Consider the following 18,967-nt stretch of genomic DNA (forward strand, 5'->3'; position numbering starts at 1 on the left):
TCAGGTGGAATTGGCACCAGCAACCTTCACATGGAGGGTAAAGTGGTAGAAGATGAATGAATGAATGAATGAATGAATGAATGAATGAATGAATGAATAAGATAATGACCTACATCAGCGACGTGCGGTGAGGTTCATGACTGGGGAGGCACTCGTCGGATTTACACGCGTAAACATTTTTTATTATTATTTATATGTTTATTTCAGTCATGACATTTAAGATCACTCATCACACAACAGTGCAGTTCACACAATACACATAACCGAAAGGGAAAGCAGGAGAAGCAAAAGTTTATCTAGTCCCACCCCCATTATCATCATATATTTCATAGTTATTATTTATTTTATTTTTTTATGACATTTGACAAAGAAAATATGTTTCAGCATCAGGTAGCACTCAGAGATATAGTCTAGCTCTAGACAGTCAACTCAGACTCCATGTGTGTCTGTACATGTGTCCATGATATTCCGTCGCGAGTGACAGTCTCGACTTGTTGTCTGGCATATTCAACTTCCCAAAAGTCACAAAATAATCCAATCAATAGAGGTCAATGCATCTTTTTTTTTTTCTTTCCCTTTAGTCATCCATCTCATCCGTAGGAATCGCCTTGCTTTGCTTCTCCATTCTTTTCACGTACTCGAGGGTTGTGGAGACGTCGGAGCGCAGCCCAACCATTTAGTTGTTTTAAAAGCTTTTCATTATGTTTTAATCAATTCCATACTGTTCAAGAATACAATAGCAAGAAAAACAAAATATTATTTATTAATATAAGGTCAAATTATTTAATTTTTCTGGCTGATCTCTCTTTTTTTATTATAAAAATTGAAAATTGTGTATGGTCTTACCTTTATATGTATATATAGTAAGTCCATGCCCCGTCCTTAAAATTAAAATTCATCTTCACTCTGTTGTAAAAACCGCTTCTGTGTAGAAGAGCACACAGCTGTTACCCATTGCACCTATGGGGCTCAGCACTGCCCCCTATCAATGCGGCACAGTACTTTCTGCCTCACCCTGTGCATTTTCACTGCACATTAATGGCCGATCAGAAAGACTAAATAGGTCACACACATTCATTAAATATATTAGACAGACTGTGCAACGTCAGCATGTGTAGTTCATGTGTAATCAAACATACACATATACATCAAACACGTATATTGGTGATATAAAGAGAGGCAACAATGGCCATGTGCCAACGGCCTGCTTCAGTCAGGGTGTGCAGCACAGCTCTTTGCTGCCTCACCTCACTGTTCTCCCGCGTACTTGAACAGGAAATGTGTAAATTCAGCGATTTTAACTATAGATATGTTGAAATACATACAGAAAACTACCTTATCCAAACAGAAAGTCATTCATCCATCCATCATCTCATCTACACTACTCATCCTCTCAAGGGACAGCTGACATTTTTAGAAGGACAGGGTAGAGGACAGGTCCATCTCTAGGACACAACACAAACAACCACACAGGGACTCATAATGATTTTTAAAATAGTTGAACCTTTTAAAGCGCAACCCCTTTTTATATTATGATGTTAAAACTGATGACACAGTGTCATGGCAATAGAAGAATGACCCTATCCACATCCGACACCTCAAAACAAATCCACCTCACAGGACAAATGGTGACTTTAATTTCAGCACGACAAAACTGCTTTATTCCATATCCAAAACAGTAAATATTTTCAAGAAAATTCACCCTGTATTTATAGTGTTTTTCACACACAAGTTGTTATTGTGACACAGCCGGCTCTGAGTACTTATTTACTTACCAACCGTCTTGCTACTGCTGTGCTTTTACAACAGTAACACCTAACACTGGGAATATGAAAAGTCATATGGTGCCTCATTATTAACCATTATTTATTTAAAATAGGGAGAGTGCATACTGATAAACATCAATGTGTAAGCGTGCCAGAATTTAGCCAGTAGCTAAATGTTGTTCCTAGGCAGACACAGACGACAATAATACGCAATGTGTGATGCACATCTCCCCAGTTAAATTTAGCATATTGACTCTTTCATATCTTTTTTTTTTTTATCACTTTTAAAGTGTTTTGCTGTTTTGTCACTGCTGTTCAATTAAAAAAAAAATAAAAACTGTACAGAGCATAATACACTATAATTTTGTTGCTGCAGAAATGTGAAACAAGGTCAAGAGGATTCGGCCTCTCTACTCGCTAGTTATGGAGGAGATGTCTTCATGCTAATGAATACAGCCTGAGCTGTCAAAGTGTTGAAAGGTTTGTGGGCTTTAGGGGCCCGAGACATTAGTTGCACCAGAAATCAAAGTTGGAAAAGCAGCTGCGAAAACGCTCTCCACAGTCGGTGCGAGACTACTTTCATTCCATGAAATGTTTGACTCCACTGAAGTAACAAAAGGTGAATAAGGTACATTTTTTCGTAACTTATTAAATAGACTTATTGGAATAGAAAGAACAGAATCTCTGGCTTTTCTAGGAACAAACAGGAAATGTTTATGCTTAAGCAGTAAGCACGGTATCCGTAACTGCATGGATACCATGCACAGTAGTGTGTTATCAGAATGTTTTGTTATGATGAGGTTTTTTGGGGGTTTTTTTAACTGGAAAAGACCTTAAGCCAGAGACAACGTACAGGTCTATTGGTTTGCAACATTTTTATGTATTTAATTACACTGCTTTGTAGCCCAGGGGCTGTCGAAAATTACAGAGAGGTGCTCAATACTGCAGTTTTATTTTCTCCATGCATTTAAGGTGCAAAATAAATCAACACTGAAATTAACAATACACACCTTTCCTTGATTTCTTGTTCATTTCTTGTTTTATTCAGACGTACTGTTTAAGTCATTCACACAAGACGGGTTTCACTCTTTGGCTAAATTAGTTTTTCCAACTGTGCCTGTGTTCACTGTGGAACCTTCCAGCTGTCATGAGTAATATGCTTTTCTTTAGTCACACTGGCAGCAAGGTAATTCCTCCTCCTGTTGTTGTTTTTTTTTACATATACTCATCCCCCTTGTAATCACAAAGATCAAAAGGTGTGTGATTAGTTTTTTGGTAAAGTGTGGAGTTATTAAATATATTCATTCCTTCTCTTGTAGCATGGTTTGTCCATAAAGCTTTGTATAAACAAAAAAGACGTGTGGAACAGCAATATGATTAGTGAAACTTACCCTTCAAAAGATAAAAAACGTATGTGTGACTAGTGTGTATACTTTGGATATGGAAAAAAAAAGCAAGAAACCTATTCTGTTATTCGCAAAATATCTTTTTTTTTTATCTACTGCATTTGCTCTCTCCCATCTCCTTTTTGTTTGTTGTAGAGCTGTAAAAATCGAAGCAATCAACAAAAATCAAGCCGCACTGCCACTTGACTGCCATAGCGCTACCCTCCATTTCCATCAACCCGATTTCAGCTTCTTAAATGACTTTTTTGATTCATTTTCCACTCTGGGGTGGTAAACTGAATATTTTTAGTGCATGAACAAAACAAAACATGTGAGCGTGGAGTCCATGAACATTTTTCACCATCTTATAGACCAAACAAGTCATCGATTAATCAAGACAATAGTCGACTGATTCATCTATAATTCAAATCATTATTAGTTGTAGCTGTAAAAGATTGTGATGTAAGATATAATATTATATGCTTGTGCAGGAACTACAGATGTTATAGTTGTGTGCACTCAAACACAAATGAGAGACCTCACCTCATTCACAAACCCATGGCCCTCAAATATTGAAGCACAAAGGAGACATTTTGAGAGAGGATGTTAAAATAAACCATGTGCATTGCAATTATATTGTTTATTTATGATGACTGTTGTCACTGCTGAAGGAAGCCGGAAATTTACAGCAAATTTGGCAAAAAATGTCAAGTGTCTTTTTCAAGCAAATGAAGTATTTATTTAGCGGGGAGAATAAAGCCTCACAGACTCGTGACCTTTTGAGGGTTAGAACACCATGAAATCCAACAATAAGGAAATGATTCTGACAAAACCTGAGCTTTGCAAACTCAAAACAAAGTGACACATATTTAATTAACTACTCATGGGGGGGGGGGGGTGCAGCTGGCTCAGGGGGTAGAGCGGGTGATCCACTAATTGGAATGCCGGTTGTTCAATTCGCTGCTCCTTGGGTCCAAATTGCCCCTGATAAGGCACCATCTGTGTGAGCCTATGTGTGTTTGTTATTGTGAGCCCTTCACGGTGCTCATCTGGCACCGTTTTAAGTAAATGAATCTAAATGTTTTCAAGTTTCTCTGTAATCAACTTGTATCATATCACTTTTCGGTACTGTACATGTGGGGTCTTACAACATATGCATATATCTGTGGAACATTTTACACGTCAAGACAGGATAAAATAGTGCAGTATTAGGTGAACGACAACCTTCATCAAGCAGAGTGTCTGAAATTGCAGCGAGAAAAACAAAATAACCACGCTGAAGTTACTATTGATGGGTTATGTCAGTTAGGTTTTCTCTCCATCGCTGCAATAGTGGTCCTTTTCCACTATGGTCTCAGCTCGCCTCGACTCGCCTTGACGTGGCATGGCATGGCACGGTTTAGGTTGGTTTTCCAGTACAAAAAAGTACCTACTCTAACATGGGCGGAGTCATCACTCCACGGCTGCATGAAACTGCGGTGACTTCGTTTTCCACGCAACACGCCCAAACGAGTGACTTGCGGCTTGTAAAGCAGTTGTTTTCAGTGTAACTGAATCATTAGAATCAATGAATTAAAAATTTTAGTTCGTCTTGATTCTTGCGTCGGAGCTTACTATGCGTACTATGCTAGTGGAAATGCAACTTACCCGTGCCGTGCCGTGCCGAGGCAAGGTGAGTTGAGCCGGTGGAAACACGCCACAATACATTACCGACCCACCTTAGCTATACAGAGTAGTTCCAGCATACTCTTTTACTAACTGCTGTTTGACAGTCACACTTTTTCTACCATTAATGTAGAATGCAGTGGTTGCCTGGTTTCCCGGAAGTAAAAGAAAAAAAAAAGTCATTTAAAATTGATTTCACAGACAGAGTCGATTTTCACACTTTCTTATAGAAAACAATATGTAGCAAAGAAGTGATAACCATGTGTGATTGCTATAGTTATTTCATCTATTGGTATTGTGTGAATAACAGAAGCAGGTGCTAAATGGAAGCTTTGGGGGGGACGCTTTTATGACTTTTCATAAAAGTTTCGCTTTTTTGTAGTACCTTTACTCACAATCTATTAGTTACTGTTGTAAGTCATTTGCTTTTGCATGTGAGTGTCCTCTGCTGCCGTGTTGTGGCTGTCTATGTGTGTTTTATTAGATGTCATTCTTTCAAGACTGAAATCATTTTTATCCTAAGCAGGTTCCCCTCAGGTGTGTGTTTGGCATTGTCATCGGCTTAGCCCAAGGCTTTTCCTGTAAGCAGACACTTCACATCCTTTCTTGCCACTGATTTAAGATTGAAGGCTACAACTGGAAGACTGTAATAATTTCTTTTTTCCCCCCCAAATATCAGTAGTATGGTTTATAACACTGTCGATAAATCTGATGTCCATGATCTAAACTTCCTATCATCACTCCTACTGTGAAAATATGATAGATGTGGAGGTAGATTTAAGTCTGTATTGTGGTAAATCTTCTCCTGGATGCTTTATTACCTTTACAGAAGGCATCCAGTGTGGGTGCATTAGCATCTTCAACAGTCTTAAGTACGGAAATAAGCAAACCTGTCCAGGAACAGCGGCTGTATTGTCTAGCAACCATCTGTTTTGTTTTGTTTTTTTGTTTAAGAAAATCGAAAATATATAAAATACCATACTGTAGACAATACTGTATATTACTACAGACACTTTTCTTTGGCGGAGAGGAGCGATCATAAATAATAGAGTAGAGCGTTACAGTCTTGAACACTCCTATTGTGTTGTGATGGCTGATTTATGTGTGAGGAAGGTGGAGGTCTGATTTGTCTGTAACACTGCAGCAAAGGTTGTAAAGATGTTGCGTTCAGCGTGGTCCCTCATAGCATGGTTCTTATCGCTCCTGATGTTCTACTCGCTTAGCTGGCCTGACATCTCATTTGTCCAGCAAATTAGATGTAAAAATGAGAAATGATTGTGCCTGCAGGGGTTGTGGTCCCTGTTTGCAAAGTGTTCTGCAACAGCCCTGAAAAAGAATATTCATACAAAGGGCAAAAGACATTAAGATGTTGGATTCCTTCACCTCCACCGGGCAGAGAAAGAGAGCTAATGCCATGCCGAGGTCCTCCTGCCAGCTGAGATTTGCGAGGCCCTTGTGGAAACGCACACAGCTAAAAGAGAATCTACAGATCCTGTGTCAAGTTCTTGCTGCCAAGGATGGTAAAAACTTAATGGATTTTTTTTTTTGATGGTCCACCAGCTCACTGATGCAGCAAGGTTTCTCCCAGTGCTCCCAATCGTCAGTCCGCCTATGACAAATGAGACCATTGTCAGTGCTTTTTGTAAAGAAAGTGAAAGAGTGAGTGAGAAAAAGGGAAATAGAGGATCAAACAGTGGGTGTGTTTATGCAACGTTTCACAATACCGTCACTGAGCGTCATCATTATCAAATGGATGACACCACAGTCCTTTCTGCGGCTTTTAAACTTCATTCTGTGTGCTTTTCAAAGTACTAGTGATAAGAAAAGTATAGTTTTCACAGACCTGTTCTGTTCACACATCTTGAGCAATCTGATCACAAGTGGACAGCTCTGAGAACAAAATTTGTGAAAGCACTAGAGAATGAATGGGGGATGAATTTAAAGTCTGATCACTGAGGCTAGATTTCAGGGCGTTCGGGGGATGCACATCCTTTTGGCTTTGTGATTGCAAAAATGTGTCCTCAGCCATGTTTAGGGACCTCCTACTCGGCCTGCTGACATCCACTGGTAGCTTCATAATGGACCAAAACTATTTTTACACTTCTCAGTGTTTCCCACATTGATTTATTTGTGTCGGCCCTGCTGCAATATCACCATAGAGCGCCACATATTGATTTTCTTACCCCCAGCCCAAGTGGGTAAAATCTTATTTCACTGTAGAGCTGTGCACAGCACATTGTTTGTTCATTGTATCTCTCTCCCTGTCTCCCTCTGTCTCTCCCACACACAAACACATTGACAATGGACTCGCTTGTCATTGTCGCACTGGCTAAACACGACACATTTGGCCTCTGCAAACACACAGTGATGTATGTATTTATTTAAATGTAGATCGGGGCAGATGAAATTACAAGTGGTCACCATAGATGCATGTGGAGGGACATATATATTGCCTCTTGTGATTGTATCACCCAAGATCCATATTAAAGGTATAAACATCCATTAAAGGAATAGCTTTGTATTACTAGAATAGGGGTAGCATTTTTGAAAAATTGGGCTTCCCAACCTCAGTTTTCCCTGAGTAGAGAAATATCTAAGAGAAATATACACTGTATAATATACAGTGTTGGCGGACACTGTTTACATTCTGGATATGAGGTCCCGCCTCCCTACGAGTGGGTCTAAAAAGTGCAGAATTTGTGTTGCCGTTTTGTGTCACTGGTGGGCACGTAACAAAAAGTGAATATATGAATATATTTCTCGACTCAGGAGAAACTGAGGTTGGGAAGCATCATTTTTCAAAAATACTACCCTTATTCTAGTAATACAAAACTGAATGCAAATTGGTGAAGTACTCCTTTCAGTCAAAGCTGGACATGACAATCAAATTAAATGTAATTTAAAACACCCTCAACAAGAGTCCTTGGCCTTTCGAGAGACGTTCATGCCACCGGCTGATAGTGCCTCCCTGTTTCTGCAGGACGTTTTGCATACAACATACCTGAATCTTTAGTTTGACCTATTGTCACCAAATAAAACACAAGACTATTTGTCTGTGACTGACTGGTTGTCATGTTTAACTCTAACCTAGGAATTACATTAATGATATCACTAATTTGGTTTGCTCAGTGCTGAAAGTTGCAACAATTACCTTTTTTGTGATTTTTACCTTTGTTGGTGTTATTATTCTACCTGTTTTTATTCTTTAGTGAACAGAAACAATGTCATGCTAATTATAAGCTGCATCCTACATCTGAAAATGGGCTCTGTTGAAAAAGAAGGAAAAGAAGCACTTATGTCATTAAACTGCTAAATGACCAAAGTTTTTTTAAGCAGGAGAATTCACTTCTGAAACTTTTGTGGGCTCTCCTCTGTATTTTTATTCATATTCCAACCTGTTTGCAGCTATCGCTGTCTGTCTTGACAATAAAGAAATCACTTCCAGCAATTTAATGTTGCTGAGAAACTGAAAATGAGCTGACATCAAAATTGTTTGAATCTGCAGGCTTCTTTTATATTAAATGTTAAATATCACAGTTTTATCCACTACTCAGTACCATTCTGACTTCGTTATTGCAGTCCGGTCTGTTGCCATAAGCAATTCTCCACCTGTGCTATTATACCAACCGGGAAAGAAACTGTGGGTTAAACAGTTATAGTAAAGTTGGAAGTGCTGGGTTTTTCAGTGGGAGCTGGGGGGGTCACGAACTAAGGGTTTAAATGGGTTCAGCGGCTTCTTCCTACTCTACAGTCAACCTTTGAGTCTGAAGCAAAGTCTGCCTCCTTACGAGTGTGGAGCTTCGTCAGTGGCAGTGTTGCACATGTGGTGTGGTCCCCAGGATAGGATTGATGGAAGCAGCATGTGGAAGTGGTGGTTGTGTGTGTGGGCAGACCCTTAAATGTGGTCAAGATGGGCAAACAGTGACTATACAAGGTCATGCAACTGTGTAGCTGTGGAGTGGTCTTTGTGTGCAGCCTATTGAAAAATGTGATTTGTTCGGTCTGGCTTCCCTTTACACTGTGCATGCACTGTTTGGTTATCCCACCTTTAAACTTTTGCCTCAGCTGAAAACAAGCTGCAGCACTGTCTTTTAATGTCTGAAGTAAGGAGGTGGACACAGCCAATGTGGGATTTTAAATGTACAGTACATTTAAATGAATAGTGTCAGAGGGAAAGTGGATCTGTGAGGAGACCCTGGGGCAGACCCAGGACCCGCTGGAGAGATTACATCTCTCGGCTGGCTTGGGAACACCTCGGATCCCCCCAATAGAGCTGGTAGAAGTGGCCGGGGAGAGGAGTGTCTGGGCTTCTCTGCTTAGACTGCTGCCTCCCCAACCTGGACCCTAGGAGCTTTATAAATCTAAGTTATTATTATTATTATTATTATTGTTATTAGGTCAGATATCCGGCAGGAGATGATGACGATGAAGAGGGAAAGTGTTTGCCCACCTCTCTCTCCCTTATCAGACAATGAACTTGGAAGAATAATTTTATTATTGGGACATTTTGGTGCTCACCCTTCAAATGGGTTCCTTAGTTTTTCCTATTTGCACAGTAGAGATAAAAAAAATATTATTGTTAGCTTCTATTATACATATTCCATAGAATGACCACATACATCGTGGACTGTATCACTCTTTATGAAGTCTTTTCAGAGTCGACATGAATTTGTGCCACTGAAGAAAATCTTGTAGCGAATCAGGCAACTGTTGACAGTGCAGTACTACCTGGCTAACAGCTTAGCCTGACCTCCAGTGGCAGCACAACTAGCTGGGATGATGGAGATATGAGTGGATGGGGGCTGAAAAGTAGAGTTGCTGAGATGTGTTTGTGCACTAGTTGTCTGCCAGTGCCAATCAGGCCTAAATCATGCCGTCTCACATTTCAGCATTAGATCATTATGTTGTCTCATGGGCAGAAGGACCGCAGATGTAATAACAAGGGACTCAACATGTTGTCAAATAATGCATGTTGTGATCAAAATACTATTTTAAGCAGTGCACATGCAGGTCTGATGAATAAACCGAGATGACACTGGAATGCACAGTGTCATCTCGGTTTATTCATCAGACCTGCATAAATAATGAAATCTGCATCAGTTAATATTTCTGTCTTCACAGTGGCTCAAATGACCATGTGTAATGGTAAAGAGTCACTCATTGTGAAAAATCCTCTCCTTAGATCATGTAAGCTGCATCTTTCTGCTCATTACTTTAGTTTTAGGGCTCAAAACCTCTCTGTTGTCAGTACAGATGATATAGTGAAAACCAAAGAGTAGAAGGTTAACAAGTTAATTAGAAAAAAAATACTTTAAAAGTTACCCAGCAGGCAAAACAAATGTATTGCTCAAATTATTATTATTTCTTTAACTTAAGTGTTTTATTTACTTATGTAAACTTTTATTTTTTTTATTTTTTATTTAAAAACTCAGCAATCACTTTTTTTAATGATGCCAAATATGAAAAAAGACATCAAGCAAACATCCAACATCATAAAAAGCAACAAAAACAACAGAGTGAGACAAGAGTCAGTGTACATCCTCATGCCGCATGTGTAAATAGGCATCGTTCGCTAACATATTTTGGGAGTCCAATTACAAAATACACAAGCTTTGCAAACCTTATTTACTTCATTTCATTTCAGCATAATTAGTTTAAGCCACATACAACAAAGAACTGTGTGTTACAGTAGGTTGCGTTTACCTCTCCCTCTCCCCCTCCCACACACTAATTCCAAGTTTCTACATTTGGGTTCAAAGCAACTTGAACATTTTTCTCTCTTTCAAATAAAATGAACCTTATTAACAAGAAGCAATAAACATATACTTATTACCAGCACAACAGACATCTTGATTCATAATAAAATGGGCAATTTTACCTAAATCCCTCCTCAGGGTAACCGGTAAACTATGGAGGGATTTGATGTGAGGGGTATGAGAGCTGTGATGGTGTGTTATCAGCTGAGTAATTTGCTCTTGTATAAACATGAATTACTGTTATCTAAGTGCCCCCTGACAGCCGATTGGCTCCTCATTAGGCCTGTGTGAAATGAGATTAGCAACGAGCCTCTAAATTATGATTCAATCCCAGAACACATAATCTCTCTCACACATCCACCCTCCCTCTGCCTCTCCTCTTTGTCTATTTCTGTCTTCCTCCTTCTAATTCTTTTTTTTTTTACCTCGTTGCCTCCTCTGCCGGCTTCTTCCCCTGTGGCTGCTCTTTCCTCGTTCTTCAAGTCTACGCTCACTTGACCTCTTGCTCTCTCTCTTCTTTTCCTCGCATGCAGAGTGTAATTGCAGTGGGAGATCAGAGGAGTGTGTGTTTGACACGGAGCAGTACCGCAGCACGGGCAGTGGGGGGCGCTGTGTCAGCTGCCGAGACAACACCGACGGGCCCCATTGCGAGCGCTGCAGAGAGAATCACCACAGGGAATCGTCACAAGAGCCCTGCCTTCCCTGCAACTGCGATATCAATGGTAAGATGCAGATACATTTTGATAATAATGCAAGAGCCATAATCCCTTCCTATGCTATTAATCACTACACTTCTTTTTTCCCTGGTATGAGCAAATTTAATTATGTTTCAAATGGAATGCTGTATTGGCACAATAACACCATAAGCAAGATTTAGCTACAGGCAAAAACGACTGAAAGGATTAATTGATGCAACTTTTATAGCTAAAGTTTATAAATCATTAACAGCATTCCTTTAATATTTAGTCCAACCCGTACACTGTACTCCTGTCAAACCTCGCCTCAGAGCAGAATCTCTCCTAATCCATAATTTATAAACTCTTGTTCCTCTCATGTCTCGCACATCTCATCAGATTAATCACCTTGGCTTCCCCAATGACTGTTAAAGAAATCAATGACTTTACTAAGCCCTGCTGCTGTAAATTGATCTTGTTGACTCCCTGAATGTTATCAGTGAAGAGACTCGGTGCTCATTAAACACTGAGTCTAATTTTAGGTGACTGGACATGCAATGTTTGGGACATAATGACACACTATCCTGTGTGTAAAGAGAGAAAAACCAGAGGGAGAAATGAGTAGTGCATTAGCTATCTTTTCCTCCGTTTCCTAAATAGTGTCAGGTGATTGCACAGAGCTGCTGGAGTGCATTATATTGATCAAAGGTTAAAGCACACTCCATCAGGCTTCCTTTTCTTTCATGTTCACAATGCCCCAATGGAGCTTTTTCCTCCATTAACTAACTATTCAGTATGTCAGCTACTGTGTTTGCAAGGTTATCTTGAGTTTTTCCAGCATGAGCACGTACTGGAACAGACTATTAATTAGTATTGACTTATTTCATGTCATTTGAATTTTCTTTCTTTCTTGAAAATGTTCTCCTTCCCCCTTCTTACACCGTCCATCTCCTGTCCCTTTCAGGCTCAGTGAGTCTGCAGTGTGATGACGAAGGAAGGTGCGTGTGCCGCGTCGGCGTAGCAGGGGAGAAGTGTGACAAGTGTCAGGCCGGCTTTCACTCGCTGGGTCCTGGTGGCTGCAGGTGAGAAACACTCATAGCCAGACATGCCCATGAACATATCATGTCACACAAAAACAAAGGTGAATGGAGATGGAAGTGAACCAGAGATGTGGCAGAGGACCAGGTTTTTAAAAGAGAGGACAAAAAGATAAGGGATCTAACAAGACCAACGAAGCAGAGGGACTTTCTTTAAATAAATCTCCCCTGGTTGGCAGTAATCATCAACTTCTCCAACCCTAAATATATCAAAGTACAAAGCAGCTGTACACGGGAGGAATTCTCATGAATTATCAACCTGCCAAATACAGTATCAGACTCTAATGAATCTTTTCCACTGTACACTTGTGGCACGGCACGGCACAGCGCGGCTTGACTCTACGCAGTTTGAGTCTTTTTCCGTTACTATAGTACCACCTCAACATGGGTGGAGCCATCATACCACGGCTACACGATAATGCCGTGACGTCATTTTATACACGATACAAACTTATTTTTTGTCGGTGGACTGAATCATTAGAAGTTCATTAAAAAGATTACTATTCTAACTGCCCACACCTAACCTAATTTGTTTTACATAATATTTACATTTCAATGTGATCATAAAGACTTAAGCAAACATGTAAGTGGAACTCAGAATACGGTGTTTGTTTTCTGCTGCGCCGTCTCTAAATTCAGCTACATGTTTTTCTCTTTTCATCTCTTCACTTCATTTTGTTTTTTATTTTATTCATCTCATCTGACGAGGTTCTTTGGTTGATGTTCATTCCTACTTTACTTTCAGTCACTGCGCAACCGTTCTTTCAGTTCTTTTTGTCTGCATTTTACGAGGCAAATTAGTAAATCTCCCGCCCTTGATCCCAAGAACAAAAGAAGTCCTCAGTGATGTTCTAGTTCACTGATGCTAAAGTAAAAAAAAAAAACAAAAACAAAAAAAAACACGGGACATATATTTTTTTGTTTCAGATCCCACTAATCTACTGACGTGTCTGATTCTTGGGAGCGAGACTGAGGTCAATGACTGAGGCCTTCCTCTGTGTCACGCCATTTTCATCAAGGCTCACCATCTATGGGGGCGCACATTGACAAACTAAATATCTATAAACCATTTCACATATAATTAAAGTAAAATAAGATGCTTTCTTGCATTACTTCAAGGGAAATCCATAAGTTGACCATAGTATTTAGTTCGATATGTGAAATCCAAACAAACTATGAAGTTAAATGTGAATCTCATCATATCTTAATGGTTACAACCCGCTGAGAATTATCATCTGACTCAGCAGTCGCCCTCAACCAGACAGAGTTTCTCCGTGTCTTTCATCAGTTTGTGTTTTTATCACCACAGCTTTATTGTTTTGGTTCAGTCTTGCAGCTCTCATTACACCCTGCAGGCATCAAGACACAATGATGAAGTTCGCCGCAAGCTGGCGAACATCGTGGAGCATTAAGTGAATAAAGAGCAAAGCTATTTGCCTCAGGAGTTGTTAGATAACAAAATCGAGCTAAATGAAGAGTAAATGTTGCATTTGCATGTGCTAGATTCAACGCTCTGTACAATAACACAATATGGATTCCATAAACTACAGTAGGTTAATTTGCTCTGGACAATGCTTTTAATACTTTATATATTTATATAGTATTATAAAATTGGCTTTATAATTTTATGCCCCATGCAAAACAAAATGGTCATTAGTTAAAATAAATATGGTCCAGTGTGGTGTAGCATGCATGACAAACCCATATTATAGATCCTGCAGTATCTAACAATAATTATACTCCCTTCACTCTTTGCTGATGACACTAACCTTGCTGTCTGAAATAGAGATTTAGTCACTATCTTTCCAATTAATCACAATGTGTTCAAACAAACAAAAAGGTCATCAAATGTCTTTTTGATTAAATTTAGATTTGTCGTACACAATAAACGTTTTTCAACGTTATAATGTGAATTGAATGTACTGCAGTATCATATGAACAAGTGCTTTCTAAGTTTGCACCTTTTATTCCAAAAGCTCTTCAATCCAGTACATCTCTCTTTTCATAATTAGTTTCATAAAAGTTTCTTTTTTCAAATCTGTTTGTTTGTGTTTTGAGTGGGTTATGAGGGTTCAGATTTTCCCTCATAGTTTTAGACATTCCGCATTAAATCACATTTCCTCCATTTTGTAAAACATACAGACGTCAGTTTTGAATCAAATATTGTGGATCGGTCAGAAGTATTGATCGCCACTTATGCCAACTATGAATCGTATTTCAAACACAGAAATTACTCCTGCTTTAATACATTTTACACTCCCTGCACATCATCTATCGTATATTGTTCTACCATTCTAAAGGATAAGAGTTGGTGTTTTCACCCATTGTATCTTTTTCTATGTGTGGTGTTCGTATAATTCCCTCCACATCCTTACTCATACATTTATTTCTTCATGTTATTTCTTCTTGTGTATGAAAAAAAATAAAAATAAAAATAAAAAGAGTCATCTGAAACCTGGCTCCAAAAGAAATGAATACTTATACATTACATGCAATGACAGCTACTGCTGTAAATCGTGCTCTGCTGCACGTGGTCAGTGATTGCACTGGTCACCCTGCCATCCTCACCAACAGGAGAGGAAGATCTGGCATTTGAAGAACCGACCATGAGGCCTCCTCCATCTGTTGCCATGGTGACTGTATCCAGCCTCACTGCCTTCAGAAACTTAGGGGAAACAGCTTTACCTTCTGCCAACACCAGTAGAAACCTCAAAATGGCACTTTCCCCCATGTTAATACAGTGTATATATGTATTTTTTTATATATATATATATATATATATATATATATATATATATATATATATATATATATTGTGACCAAAACCACACTCCTCTTTTGGTCATTAATATTCATGAGAAATTGATTCTTTCTCATGAATAGTTTGACTTGCATAACACATGCTAATGCTAGTTCTTCAGTTCATTATTGCCACTGCATTGTTTACTTAAATCAACGCGGGTTAAAAAGTGGGAAATGAATGCACTCGTGAAAAACATTTACGGGTCTTCAGAGAGTCGCTTGCAATGGTGATCATCGAATCTGGCACAAAAAGGAAAAAATATATACATAAATATAAGTGACGAAAAAAGGACAGAGATGTGTGCAAAGACACTGATGTCACAAATGATTGTCTCTAAATGAAGTGTCTTTGCAGCTTAAATAAAGACAACATTCTGCATCTGTTGGAATGATTTCAAACTTGCAAAGTTGCTTCATTCCTAAGATATGAGAGTACTTTGTTGAATGCGCTGACCTGCTGCATACATTTTGATCATGAAAACCAAATTCCGACTTTCTCTGACCTGAGAGCTCTCTCGCCGTGTATGTGTGTGTGCATATCGGCCTACATTTAAATGCATATTAGTGTGTTTGTGTGTGTGTGGTGCAAGTGCGTGAGAAGTATGATGAGCTATTTGTATTCATATACCATCCCAGCTCTCCCTGACCCCCCTCTACCTGCTGAGGGAATGCTAAGTTGTGATGGGGCTGAATTGCATATCAATGACTGTTTGGTGTTAATATTATTTCCACCATCACCTATAAATTTGGATGCCGTGACAACAGGTGGTGGACTGACTGTTAAACAGAGAGACAGACGTTCAGTTTTAACTTTAAAAAACAAGTTAGATAAAAGGGTTTGATATTAATTTGTGTGTCTTCAAATCAGCTCTCATTATGAATGTAATGACTACCTGTGATGTGAACAGTACTAGGCTATTACATATCCATGATCCATAAGTCTTGTAAATGACTTACACAGCACATAATAACAAGTAATTGTTCCTTTACCATATGATCATTTTAATTTAAGTTTCAATTTAATTTTAGTTTAATATTCAACAACAGATATGTTCCAAAGGAGTTAGTGGAGACCGAGTTTGACTCCATAAACATGACTTAAATTAGCAAATTAGTCATATATCTGATGAATGTGAAGGAATGTAGGTTCACCATATCAGCTTAGGAGGTGACATAAACTCAGTGTCGTGTCGGGGGTCCAACATCACGAATAATGGTTTAAGATGAGGCTCAAGGTGAAGGCAGCTTTGGTGAAAATCAGTACTGAATAACTCATTCCGGTGTTCTTATTTCACAAGTTTGGGCAATAAATATCTAAATAAAAGTACATGCATTTATGCATGCATGCCAACACACACACACACACACACGCGTACATCTTTCTTTCATTCATGCAGCAGAATCGGGCTGTTGAGTCGAGGTGTGAATTACTCAGACCACTGGAGCAGAAACGAGCAGAGACAGCTTGCCTTGGGATAATTGAATTATTTGTAATAGCACCTCATTAAATATAGATTCTGTGTTACATTTCCAAACAAAAGTAATCAATCAGTGCAGGTGATCAAACACATTTTGACATCATGCGAGACACTGCTGACCTATACACTACTCACTTTTTATCAAGGTTGTTTGTACAGCCTTTAAATTTCGCATGATGGATTGTGTGACGGCAAGCATCAAATCACGCTGATTATTTGCTACCAAACACTTGAGTGTAGTCATGATGGAAATATGTTGGCATGGAAGGGGTAGGTATCAGGACAAGTATATAAGATTGTTGACGTGTCCTGGGGTGACTTTTGTGAAGCTGATCATCTGTAAACTGATAGCGGTGGGAAGCAAAATGGAGAATAGGTTCATGGAAACTGCCCCTGTCTTCACCAATCTTGGTTCCACTTCGGTCACACACACACACATGCACACACATACTCCTCCGTGCTCTATTTAAATATCTGAATTTCCCTCCCCCTATCACATTTTGTCCGTAGGCCATGTGAGTGTAATCCCAGTGGGACTGTGGGCGATTGTTCGACTCTGGACGGACGTTGTCACTGCAAGGCAAACGTGGAGGGACAAGGATGTGACAGGTGTGTTTTTAAACTTGGTGCTTAGATCACATGCATGGGTTTATGTCTTTATTAGCGTGTTTTGGATTATACCTGAGGTTTTAATTTAGCGTTTAAGAATAGAAATTAACTATTTAAGTGAGGACTGGTTGTAAAAAAAAATAAATAAATAAAGAGTCATCCAATCATGAAGTCACACAAAAGTACCTGAACTCCCATTTTGAAGAGAGTAACAGTTTAGCCCGAGCCATGTTGGAGGTTTTCTAACGGAAGTTCAGCTGAAAGATACCAACTGTCATTCACATCGGTGTCCACTCATATATGCCATGTTATTGTCTGTTCTCCTCCCGATGGGAACATAATTTCACAAAATTGACGCCATCCTCTATTGACAAAGACCAGATCCGAGTGATCGAGACCATTAACTCCTCAGGAAAATGTATTGACGCTGTAAATTCTGGGAAAAGTGGGCTCCCAGATGGACCCCTTTTTTTTGCCACCCGTGGAGTTGCCTCCTGGTTGCTATTCAACATATGCTTGCTTCCATGTTGGCGTCCTCCGGCAAACTGGAAAAGTAATTTTTTTTTTTTTATATGTAATCTATGGCTCAAATATACTCTCCATGTGTTCAAAACAGAAAAACCAGGGGAAACTCTAGTATAAACAATATTGTACAGTGTGTTTATAGAGTCTGTCAATTTCACTCCTTCGAATTTGATATGTATACGTCGGTAACCAAGCCTCTGCTTCACCGTATGTGTGATTCTTCTGGGATGCAGGATAAACTCACAGGGACATTAACAATGCATGCAGCTTCAGGTCTGCAACTATTGAATAATTCTGTGCTGCCTGTTTGTGGACTTTTTTTGTTTTGGTTGCTGATTTCATGGCTTGTTGAGCAGACCCCTCTCCTGTGTAATGTGACCAGTGTAAGTAGGCGTGTTCCTCATCCACCCGTATGGCACCCTTGTGTCTGTAGGTCACAGGTCAGGGTCTTTGCATCCAAGATCCATTTTGGTCCTTTTCTTCCTCAGATATTAGTGAGGATAAGACTACAGCGAGGGTGTGATGAACAGCTGTTCTGAGAGTTGTGGAAAGCATCATTTTTAATGCATGAAGGTGTGTATTTCTCTGTACCTACAGATGCAAACCGGGCTTTTTCAACCTCCAACATGGAAACCCAGAGGGCTGCCAACCTTGTTTCTGCTTTGGCCATTCGCTGGCCTGCACCTCGTCCGGTCACTATGCCGCCGTCAACATCACCTCTGACTTTAATGAAGGTATTTTCCTCAAGCTCAGCATCGTTCAGTTTAAATTAACCAGGCCAGTAATCTTTATACCTTCTTAATTTTCCAGCGCTATGATATATGTTGCCATTATTTATATAACCACATAAATTAGAGACACACATCTCCTTTCAAGAACGTTTAGAACACTGTCCCTTCAGTGATGAAACGCTCCTTTCACCTCCAGATCAGGACGGCTGGGTGGGAGAGTTCTTTGGCGGACAGGAATACCCCCTGCTGTGGAAGGAAGGCGAAGTCTACCTGCTGCCTCTTAGTGAGGAAGACATTGGATTCTACAAAGCTCCCGGTGAGTCAGAAAGGAAAATATTTGAGATTCGAGTCCATTCTTGTGGACAGAGAGTGTTACCACAGGTTGGGTGAATTGGCAGGAGGTGTTTTCCAGGGCTCGGTTATCATAAATCCTCCTGTTCTTCTGGCAAATATGAGACTGTTATTAGTGTTGGTTCGAG

General features: G+C 39.5%; 1 protein-coding gene across 1 annotated transcript in view; it reads left to right on the plus strand.

Annotated features, from left to right (window-relative positions):
- lamc3 (laminin, gamma 3) overlaps positions 1 to 18,967 on the plus strand; it is a 101,988-nt gene that overhangs the window by 25,366 nt on the left and 57,655 nt on the right. Inside the window, exons 5-9 of the mRNA XM_058617410.1 lie at positions 11,106 to 11,294; positions 12,211 to 12,328; positions 17,134 to 17,232; positions 18,355 to 18,491; positions 18,685 to 18,804. Coding sequence (XP_058473393.1) covers positions 11,106 to 11,294; positions 12,211 to 12,328; positions 17,134 to 17,232; positions 18,355 to 18,491; positions 18,685 to 18,804 — 663 coding nt within the window. The remainder of the gene's footprint in view (positions 1 to 11,105; positions 11,295 to 12,210; positions 12,329 to 17,133; positions 17,233 to 18,354; positions 18,492 to 18,684; positions 18,805 to 18,967) is intronic.

This window comes from Solea solea, chromosome 19 (genome assembly GCF_958295425.1).
Source record: "Solea solea chromosome 19, fSolSol10.1, whole genome shotgun sequence".
Classification (NCBI taxonomy): domain Eukaryota; kingdom Metazoa; phylum Chordata; class Actinopteri; order Pleuronectiformes; family Soleidae; genus Solea; species Solea solea.